Below are 12,122 nucleotides of genomic sequence, written 5' to 3'. Positions count from 1 at the left end.
CTAGAAGTTGTTTCCAGTACTCAGACTGAAGATTGTTCATGACTCACCTTGGTTATCCCCAGCAAGTGTCATTGGCCCATGCGCCGCCTCCATCATCATTCTCTATTTCTGCCGATACTGACAGGCATGAATGTTCCGGTATCCAGACCGAAGTGGCGTTCAGGCCAGTTGTCCGATGTTCAGATCGAAGAAGTTTCCGACGATCAGGTCGATGCAACTTATGGCATTCAAGCCAGTTTTCCCGGTATCCAGACCGAAGTGGCGTTCAGGCCAATGTTCCGGTATTCAGACCGAAGTGGCATTCAGGCCAGTTTTCCAGTATCCAGACCGAAGTGGCATTCAGGCCAGTGTTCCGATGTTCAGATCGAAGAAGTTTCCGACGTTCAGGTCGATGCAGCTTGTGGCATTCAGGCCAATTTTCCGATATTCAGATCGAAGTGGCATTCAGGCCAAGTCTTTCCGATGTTCAGATCGAAGAAGTTTCCGACGTTCAGGTCGATGCGACTTGTGGCATTCAGGCCAATTTTCCGATGTTCAGATCGAAGAAGTTTCCGACGTTCAGGTCGATGCGACTTGTGGCATTCAGGCCAAGTCTTTCCGATATTCAGATCGAAGAAGTTTCCGACGTTCAGGTCGATGCGACTTGTGGCATTCAGGCCAATTTTCCGATGTTCAGATCGAAATCCTTTCCAGTATTCAGACTGCTGAGCGGCATTCAGGCCATGGTTATTTCTGTGTTACCATTTATTTTGGTATCCAGTTTAACATTCTTTTTCGATATTCAGACTGACTTTCACCGTACCAGACGGATTCTTCTTTCAAGACCACCTCTTTGCCGATTCTGACAGACATTACTAGACGGATTCTTCTTTCAAGACCACTTCAGTGCAAATTTTTGGGCTTTTATTGTATTCAATCCCTTGATACCTCGAAAGCACGAAAGCAGCTGCCATCTTCTTTCCGGGTCTCCAGTTGATTGAATAGGGGCAGCTGTAATACCCCAAAATTTACCCTTCATTTTTCCTAAAAAAAAAAAAAAAAAAAAAAAAAAAAAAAAAAAAAAACGAAAAAAAAAGCGAAAAAAAAAAGAAAAGAAAAAAATTATTATTTAATTAATTAATTAATTAATTAAATAAATAAATAAAATAAATAAATAAAATATAACAAATTATTTTGGACTTGGGTCTCCCTCATTTGAGCCCATTACCCACGAAAATCAGTCTATAAATACTGAAGTTTCAGTAGAGGAAAACACACTTGGAGTTACACTGGGAGATTCACTGGAAAAAGATAGTGAGAGAAAGAAGACAGAACAAATGGGGATTTTGAGGAGAAACAAAACACTCTGAGGTTTCCTTGGAACAAAACCCCGAGGAAAAAGATAGTGAGAGAAGAACTAACAGAGTTCAGAGCAGCCTCCAAACCCTGAAGGGAACTCAACTTGTAAACCTCACGGGTGCAACTCAATTTCAATCAAGCTCTCCAATCAGGTTTGCCCTATATCCATCATCTTTATGCCTTTAATTTGAATGCTCTAAATGTATGAGGTATTATGGGTGAATTTGATACCTTTTTTGTGAGCCTTTTGTGAATTTTGATGGAATTATTCATGTGGTTACACTTTGATTTAGGGGCAACTCTGGGTTACCCTATTTTGTTTATTCTAACCTGTCTTGTGTTTCCATGGCATTGTTTTCTCTTGATTTCATCCTGCTGCTCTAACCCTTTGTCGAGTTTTGTGAGGGCTCACATGGCTTTCGCAGAGACACTCGCGTGGTTTCCCACTTTATTTGTGGGATACCCCCTGGAGTTTTATTCTGATTATTCGTGTTGACTGATTTCCTTTGACGGTCCAGCTGGAGACATTTCAGGGTTTCTTGCCCCTTTAACTGCTATAGCTTCGGATCTTTATCCGTGTGGTAATTTTTTCCCTTTCTCATACTTTATCGCTTTCTTAGCTGGAAGACCTCGATAGGAGACAATGTTTGGGCCCCTTGGTGGCATTTTACTTTGAGATACATGTTTTGTGTTTTGTATTCGTATTCCCACATGTAGCGCGGTTCCTTCGTCAAGGACTGCCTGTTTGCCCTCGAGCATCCCAAACCCTAAAACCCAAAGCAACACGTTTACTCCTTCTACTACAGGCGAGTAAGTCTCCAAAGGTCGAGCATCCGGTAGATTGCGTAGTGACGTCGTTCGTCCAAAACCCAATCCATAACCCCGTAGTTAGCCAAACTACGGCTTGCTCTGATTCTCATTCCAGATGAGATACGTAGGCATAAGACGCGATGTCTTAGCGAGCACACATCCCCCCCAACCCATAGGTCAGCCGAGCTACGAAGACTCTGATTCTCATATTCAGATGAGATACGTATGCAGTGGATGCGACATCCGCGCGAGTCATTTTCATTTAACCCTTTTTTTTTTGGTAAACAGCACAAGATAAACCCACACCCTTTAGACAAGAACTACAAAAGTGGATCCCGTAGAGTACTACGGATGCGTAGGGGTGCTGATACCTTCCCTTCGCATAACCGACTCCCGAACCCAAGATTTGGTTGCGAGACCCCGTCTTGTCCTTTCCTTTTTCAGGTTTACTTCGAGCGTTTCCCTTCCCTCCCTTGGGATAAATAACGCACGGTGGCGACTCTTCTGTCATTTTCTTTCGCCGGTTGTTTTTTTCGCACACTGTATTTTTCAGGTTGCGACAATTTCCTTACAAACTTTTTTCTCTTTGTGACTTGGATGCTCGAGTTCTATATAGAATATTTATAAAATTTGGGAATCTTTATTACATAACGAAAATCGACTTATATACTAAGTACATCAATAACCTTTGAGAGCGATTACTATCCTAGGACTTGACACGTATCCTATTACGCAAGGTTTTACTTTTTGATATGTTTCCACGTGTCTTTGGTCTTTGAATTGTTTCTAAACTGCTCTTAATATTGAAACCGTCTTCACAACCTCTAACTACTCCTGTTGAGAAGTTTGTCTATCGAACACTGTAGTGGTGTCGAAATGTCTCTAGATCACCTAGTCTTTAACCTCAAAAACATACTAAGTCCCAAAACACCTGATAGTCAAGTCAAACTCACCAGCTTTACATCACACTTTCGTGCCGAAATGTTATCCCACTGTGATACTTTTCAAAATTCTGGACATGTTTTGAAGAGATAGTGTTCTTAATCTTATGGATCTATTCCCGAGAGTCTTCAAAATCAGACTTAGTGGGTTTTAGTGCAATGTTGAAAATCACATGCTAACAAAAACTCTATAAAACCATGTCTTGTAGCCGTCTGCATAAGCCCAATGTACATGAGCTGACACTCTAAGATACTCCTCTGGTACCAAATGACTCTTGAAATCCTAAAGTATCACATCAAGATCTCTGCGGAGGATGGTGGGAGGAGTGGACTCAAAGGGGTGTCTTAGAATAGTCTGCAAATACCCAAACGGGTGCATCACTCGCTCGAGCAGATACATATACATCAAACTTGATCCACATGCCAGCCACATAGAGTATAAGGAAATGAGGTTCAGCGGATGCACCACCATATGGGCAAAAGGCAATGTTATATGCTACATGACGATTAAGATACACCAGAAGGGCTCAATCGTCATATTCCCTTTGTATGAGACAAAGCCGGAACCACGTAGCCAATCCTCAGTATAGGTAGGCATATGTTCCCATTTGGTGATGTGAGGAAAGTGAAAGATAATCCTTCTCTGAAAATGATTCAGATAAAATATTAATAACAAGTGTAACAAATTAGTTATGAAAATATTAGTAAAAATAATCACCGTAAGTAGCGCGCAAGTTCCTATCATTTGCTTTGTCTTCTAAAGACCCCAATTGCGCAACTTTAAGTACAAGTAGACCAAACAGGCACCCCCAGTTGTACTCATAAATCATCCTCAAGTCGATGAAGTAATTTAGAGATGCATCTGCGAATAAAGTCGTAATTTTCAGCCATGACAGATACCCCATTGCCGCCCTAACCCCGAACAAAATGACAATGCATGTCCATTTAGGCTACCTATTTCGACCATACTATTGTCTAATGTAGCTTAATCCAATTATGTACCTAAAACATCATTCAAAAAACAAAAATATAAAGAATTTTGAAAATTTACCAAATCAAATGGACAAGAAAGATAAATTTGAATGGATGAGAAATGACTCAAATGGTACAAGCTTGAATAGATGAGAAGCTTGAATGGATTAGAAAGTGCTCAAATGGTTTTGTTTGAGTGACTTTTCAGAAAATAAAGGAGGAAGAGGGAATAGTCTGATGCGAGTATATGAAATAAAAGCGTCCAGATATGCATCTCTGGACAACTCCCTGATTTTTAATTAAATTTTAAATTAAAAGTTTTTACAAAGATGCATCTCTGGATTAACCTTTTTATGCATACAGAGATGCATCTTTGGATTAAATTTTGGCAAAATAGAGTGTCTCATCAATTTGTGCTGAAAAGTGTGTAAAAAAATATGTTCGGAGATGCATATCCGAATGTTAGGGGTAGTTGTGAGTTTTCACAATGGTAGAGGAACACTTAGAGTCTAATTGGTAAGCCCCAAAAAAGAGCTTTTATCTTTTCAATCCACATAATGAAAAAACTCTCTATGGTAACTGTCTTTTAGCTTTTAGCTTTTAACTTTTTTCTCAAAAGCTATTTGAAGTAGTGTTTGAGCTTTGTAGCTAATAGCTTGTGACTTTTTCTTCAATTTATATTCTCAATATATATATATATATATATATATATATATATATATATATATATATATATATATATATATATATATATAAATTAGCGTCAATTTACAAGATAAAAGAAGATGTAATGTTGTTTAATATCTTTAAGTAACATCTAAATTATATAATGAATTTTGAAATAGTATTGATAATTCTCAAGTTAGTGAAACACCATAGGAGTCAATGAGATCAACCAAGACGAAAAAATTCAGAATATTATTATAGTTTTATTGAAGAATATTAAATAAACTTATTTTTATTATTATTTTGGTTTAATATAACTGAATTCAAAATTATAATCTTATTAATTTGTGTATCTCATTAAATTTTATTATAAAAAATATATACAAATTTAATATATTTGAATGTTATATTTAATTTTTTATATATATATATATATTAAAACTGTGTTCATGTTTTTATTAATAAAATTATTTTTATTGAATAAAAATTAATTTAATTTAATAATATAATAAAATAATAACCCATCAGTTTTTAATTAAGAATATCCTTTTATATCATTTTATATTTATCAACTAATGTAACAATTAATTTATCAAACATTCAAATTAATTTATCAATTATCAATTATCAACCATCAACAATTAGCTATTAGTCATCATCTATCCATTCTTAGTTAATTTTACCAAATAACATAGCTTAAAGTGAAAAAAAGGTAATCCCTTTGAATAAAATCTTCTTAAAAAAGTGGGTGTACTAATGAGTTGTTAAAGATCTTTTCAGACCCATGGTTCGTTTTTCAGCATATTTTACAACTTTGTTATTGGCCATTTTATTTCAAATTTTATCATGAAATTTAGTTTGTCATTGTAATCAGTAATGGACAATTTATCATGAAATTTATACTTGATCCTCATATTTTTCATAAATCTCATTTTTATCCTACATTAAATATTAAAGAAAAAAACATTCTAGTAATTTTACATTTTCAAAAATTCCAAATCCCGATTTTTTTTTGCTTTGGTTTCTCCCGATAATATTAAGATATGTAAAAATTATAATAATTCTATTAAAAAATGTTTCTAAAAAATAAACGAATCAATAAGGCAGAATATATAATATTGTGGAGTATATTATGTTCCTCAGACATAATTCTACGTTTCTAAAAATTCTGTACACTATACATACAAGTTTATCACTTAACAAGCAAAGAATATCTCATGAAGGAACAAAAGTACAACAAAGAAAGGTACAACATGATTAGAAAAATGAGATGCACTTGAAGCATAATAATAGTAATATGGATATGGATAGTTATGTGGTGATCCACCAATAACTGTAGGTTGTGGTTGTGCTGAACCCGATGAACCCGAAGAAGGCGAGGATTTCAAAGGCGGTGGCGGTGGAGAAGTTTGTATTGAAGGAGTTGGTGGAGACGGCGGCGCCAGAGTCAACAATGGTGGTGGAAGACTTAGTGTTGGTGGAGGATATGATTTTAGAAGTGGAGAAGGAGGAGGTGAATATGATGTTAATAATGGAGGAGGTGGAGGGGTTTGTGTAAGGAATGGAGAAGATGGAGGGTGGGGTGTAATAAGTGGAAAAGGGGGTGCATTTGTTAATAGAGGAGGAGGTGGAGGATTTTGTGTTTGGGGTGAAAGTGGAGGGTGATTTGAATTTGATGAAACAAGTTTAGGAGGTGGTGGTGAACATATTGTAGGACATGTAACACATTCACTAATGCATAATAAACCACTTGAAGGCTCTTCTTCAACTTTGTCCTCAAACCCTAATGTTAGTGTCACAAACAAAACCATTAACATGAATACAACATTTTTGATGTATCCTAGATTCTTGTCATGAGCCATTTGAGTTGAAGTAGATAGAGAAACGGAGAAGGTGTGTTCATATGGCAAGGTGAATTGTGAGATGTTAAGTTAGAATTGGATTAGTGATTATATAGATAAATTGAAATAATGTGGGAGAATATGGTGGCATTTCTTTATTGTTTGTATTTGGCATTTTGGAAGTTAGAAGTTTGAGTTATATTCTTTGATGCTTGCTTGGTGATGGAGTTTGAGGAAAAGTATTTTGATGCTTGCTTAGGGAGCTTTTAGAGTACTCTGTTTTTCTCGGACATAATTCTATGTTTCTAAGCATTATGTACACTATACATATACATGAAATGTGTTAAAAAACACATAAATTGTTAATGAATTACAGAGTAAAATAGACACATCATATACATACAAAGTACCAAGCAGAGCTGAGAAATGGAGCAACATTAAAAGTTGAAGAACATGTACGTAAATATTCATGTGGCAAACCTAAAGCCAAACTACTGTACATTTATACAACTCATATGAGACAAAATAACATAACCCCAAAAAGAGTCATTAAAAAAGAAAAATACATAAACAAAGATGAAAAAAAGGGAGCATGTTCACCAAAAACATAAAACTTTTAAAAATCATTTTCTGGGTTACTTGATTACATGTCGACTAATAGATTATTGATCAGATGAATGTTAATCTGATTTGTCGGACTAATAGATTATTGATCAGATGAATGTTAATCTGATTTATGTAATTAAAAATAAAAAATATTTATATAAAAAAATTAATTAATTGCAATTTTAATACTCTATTTTATTTTATTTTTAATTTTGATTTTCCCATTTAAAAATTACAATTTTGGTATTTTTGTAAGTTTTATATTGGATTTTGACCATTTTTTGAGAACTAAAATCCAACACAAAAATTTAAAAAGGAACAAAAAAATAATGATTTTTAAAATGAAGAATCAAAATAAAAAATAAAGTAAAATATGAAAATCAAAATTACAATTAAACTATTTTTTTAATATAACTTTAAAATAAATAAAAAATCTATGAAACTATATATTCAAATAAGTTAAAAACAATCTTATATAAAGTTTCAACATTTAAACCTACCAAACATAAATTTCAAATACTTTTAAATATCAATATGTAATAACAAATTTGAAATATCTTTAAAAATCAAAATGTAATACAAACTAATTTCTAAACTTAGTCAATAACATTACAAATCCAAATAAGTTATAATAATCCAATATAATAAATGTTTTAAATGTGAGAGAAGAGATTTTTTCTTTCTTAGTTTTTAGATTTTTTTACTCTCCATTCAAAACGATGTCGTTTTGACAAGTTAAAAAAACATAAAAAGATTAATCCGCGTGTTCAAGAAACCAACTATTTTGCTGGTCTAATAGGTGAGTCAGCCGGTTAACTTCGGTTTTCACTGGATCAATTGTAACTACAGTCATATGACCTTATTAGACCGCTCTAACCTCTGATTCTGGTCTAAGCGGTGGGATCGGTCAGTCCAAACCTGGTTTTAAAACATTAACGTTAAGTGAACCTAATTATACGAAACATCAAAAATGTGCGTTTAATAAATATGTGTTTGATCCATTTCTTAATAGAACTGTGCGATTCAGTTTGGTTTGCTATTTGTATTTTAAATTCGAACCGCATTATGTTACAACTCATTCACTTAACTCACATCCAACCCAAACCCAACTCCATTATTAAAACCAATTTATCATCTTAGGTTGCGAACAGACAAAAATCAGAAAGTCAAGTTACGAACGAACGAGCCAAAATCAGGTTTCAGCGCCGTATTCTCATCTTCATCTTCCTCGCAATCGCAAGGTAAATCTCCTCTCATCTATTTATTTTTCATCTTCTAGTCTCTCATCTCGTCTCTTTCTTTTTCATCTTCTATTCTCTCCTCTTCTCTCTTTCTTTTTCAGTTCTAATCTATCCTATTCGCAAGGTCTAAAAAATAAGATTTTAGTTTGCACATTCTACTCATGTTTATCTTCTTCGCAAGGTAAATCTCTCTTTTTCTTCTCTAAGTCTCCCATTCTCTCTTTCTTTTTCATCTTATAATGTATCTTATTTTGATTTTATTTTTTAATCTTAGATCTGACTATTGATAAGGAAGTCGGTTCTGTTGTTGTCTCTGATGCTTCCATTTTTATGGCCGAAAATCAGGTAAAATTGCATAAAGACTATGTATGAGTCTCTTTCAGTTATGTTTGCTCTAATTTGCAGCCTGAAAAATCAGGTAAAATCGGCAATTATCTAATGTGTTATTTATCTAATTTGCTTTCTGAAAATAGTCCACCACCAATGCCTACAACAAATCAACCCCAAGCTATTGATTTGGACAAGCATGAAGGTGACAATGTTCAAAAGAAAAAGAAATAGAAAGTTAGAGAAGCATATACAAATGATGATTCTAATGTTGGAAATTCGAGTAAACAAAAATCTTGTAGGCCCAAATATTGGGTTTGAGATGATTTTACAAGAGATGCTTCGGGTACTCGGGCTAAGTTTAATGTGTGCAAAATCTACTGCGACTGATTCACACAAAAACAGAACCACCAATTTAAATTATCCTTTGCTACATCAATTCAAAAAATAAACCACGAGTGTTATTGATCCTACTCAAACCCTCTTAGCCTTCAAGAAGGTGGTAAAGGAACTAGTAGTCCACTTTTTGGTGTCCATTTTGATGTTGAGTTGTGTAGATAAGCTTTAGCTAGAATGATAATTGTAGATGATTTCACTTTTTCGTTTTTCACCTGATCGTTTAGATAGGTTTAGGACATGTAATAAAGAAGTTAGGATATAAGACACGTTTATAATGCAATATGATTGTCCAACTAGGTCGAACTCCACCTACCTTATGCTTGAAAGTGTATTAAAATTTCAAAAGGCCTTTAAGATATTAGGCGAGAAGTGTGTTAAGCATTCAATGTTAGAAAATTATGTCCCAAGGAATGGGATAATGCCAAGTGTTTTATAAAATTTTCGGAAGTATTTTTTTAAAATCACTAAGAATGTGTCAGGTTCAACTTATGTAGCATCTTATACATATTTCATGGAACAATATACGACATTGGGGGCATTAAAGACTTGAAAGGAATGTCACAATGATGACCCATTGCTTGCAAATATGGATGACACTATGCAAAAGAAATATAGTAAGAATTTGGGGGATGTCAAAATGATGAATTTGTTTCTTTATTGTTGTAATTTTTTATCCTCGATGTAAGTTCCAATTTATTAGGCGGGGACTGGATAAGTTTTATGAGAATGAAGTTATTGATTCTCATTTGATAAGGTGAGACAAACATTAAACAAAATGTTTGAAAGCTATAATGTTTTTTTAAGTAAAGGTGAAAGTGCTGCACAAGTAATAAAACTATTAGAACTTGTTACTTCTTCTGATCATATGAATGATCAATTTGAGAAGCACATGAATCAGGATTTGAATTTAAATAAAAATGAAATAGATTTGTATCTCATGGATACTAGGAAGAAGAAAAGTCTAGATTTTGACATCTTGAATTGGTGGAAGGTAGATTCCACCAAGTACCATACTCTTAGTATAATCGCTAGATATGTCTTGGCTATGTCAATATCTAGTTTTACTTCAGAGTCTGCCTTTAGCACCAGGGATAGAGTTTTTAGTTGTTATATGAGCTCTCTTACACTACATATTATTGAAGCTTTAATATGTGCATAAAATTGATTAAAATCCTCCCCTTTGGTCGTGGAAATTGCAGAATACTTGGAAGACTTAGAGAAGTTCAAACAAGGTATATATATGTTGTAAAATTTGTTTTGTTCATGATTCTATCTTATTCAAATGTTTGTTTTGTCTAACGTTTGTTAATATATTTGATACATTTTTAGAAATAGCTTTGATCCCACAACTAGATGAGGGACTTTTTGATATTTAATCTGATTATTAGATGTGCTTGAAAATGGAATGATGTGTTTTTAATCCTTGTACATTCCTTTTAAATCCTTGTTCAATCCTTTATATCATATCACATGATTTTCCATGTTTTTTTTGTTACATTAGCCTAAAATAATGTAAAAATCTTTTGCATTTAACATTGCATGAATAATTCTTATGATTTCATAGGAGTTACTTTGTTTATGTGCTTGAAAATTCCGATTGGTGTATGTTGTGTTTAAGCGTAATTCTTTACTAGTAAGTTTAAAAATCCAGTACCAGTTTTCATATGTCGCAAGTTTCATATAAAGTAGAAAAACATGTACAATAGTTGCTTGTTATCACTGCATGTGAAATATTCTTTATGGACTCGTGAGGAGGTGAACTATCCAAAATTTTGACTGAATTCTACTAGTGTAAGTTTTTTTTTGTTGGAATGATAAGTGGTAGGAGTTATTTGATCGTCCAATATTCTGCATTTTTCTTTTTGTACTAGTCCATAATTCAGAACTATTTTGCTAGTAAAGAAAGTTTGTCTAGAATTTGGAATGAATTCTTCGTTTTCATTTTTCTAAAAAACTTGAAATTATGGACAAATAATTAAACATTTTCTTCTATATAGTTCAAGTGAGCTAACTTGTATAAAAAATGATAAAAAGACATTAAAATATGTATAAAAAAAATATAATTTACAGTATTGTGAGCTTTCATTATTAATTATGTGTTTTTTTTAACAACCAGGAAGCATATGATGTAGTCAAGGTGGATGAAAGAGTGAATAGAGCAGTATCAACAACTATGATGTTCGTTCCATTTTGTCAAATTGATAGTTGCTTTGCAATATATTGATTTGATTGAATATAACTATTTTGATATACTCATACTACTTGGTAATGTATAAATAACTTTTTATTTGTTTATTGTTGACTAAATACAATAAAAATAACCCCCTCCACACGCGCGCGCACACACACAGACACACACACGTGCACACATACATACACACATGCATACGCACATGCGCGCGCACACACACACACACACACACATGCTCACACACACGCACACGCACAAATATACGCGCACACACACACATGAAATCAAAGAATATACAAAACAATCTTCATCATCTTAAACCTTTCTATATGCATACACACAATAATAACACGTAACAATTTTTGTTTGGTGCCATCTAGATTCTTGCAATGACGAACAATCATCAAATATCCTCATAATTAATGAGAATCTGAGTAACATATGAATTCAAAAAGATAGGTTATGTCCTAGGCGTAACTCCAGTCTAGAGTCCTTCGAAAAATTTTGGTGGAAAAAATATGTTTGGTTTGGCTCTTAGTTTTGAGGGGGAAGAGATTATTCTATAATATTGGTATTCTAGCGTTTAGAGTAGTGAGATTTCCCTTGAACCCCGGATTCATCCTAATTCTTTTGAGAATTTCCATACGAGATGATGGTGCATTAAGTCTAGGTTATGAATCTCTCTCATATAATACATCAAGGCATCAAACAAGATCACCGTAGAGATTCTGTGAAGGAAGGTTGCCTTATTGAGAGCTTCATGGAGGAATTTTTACAATGACATGATAAC

At 33.7% G+C, this 12,122-nt stretch overlaps 1 protein-coding gene across 1 annotated transcript; it reads right to left on the bottom strand.

Annotated features, from left to right (window-relative positions):
• Nucleotides 1–5,923: 5,923 nt before the first annotated feature.
• On the bottom strand, nucleotides 5,924–6,589 carry LOC127093763 (extensin). Its single transcript, XM_051032666.1, has one exon. The coding sequence runs from the start codon at nucleotides 6,587–6,589 to the stop codon at nucleotides 5,924–5,926; it is 666 nt and encodes a 221-aa protein (XP_050888623.1).
• Nucleotides 6,590–12,122: the final 5,533 nt, after the last annotated feature.

This window comes from Lathyrus oleraceus, chromosome 6 (assembly GCF_024323335.1).
Source record: "Lathyrus oleraceus cultivar Zhongwan6 chromosome 6, CAAS_Psat_ZW6_1.0, whole genome shotgun sequence".
Classification (NCBI taxonomy): domain Eukaryota; kingdom Viridiplantae; phylum Streptophyta; class Magnoliopsida; order Fabales; family Fabaceae; genus Lathyrus; species Lathyrus oleraceus.
The sequence above is the reverse complement of the archived record's forward strand: the minus strand, read 5'-3'. Positions and strand labels throughout refer to the sequence as shown.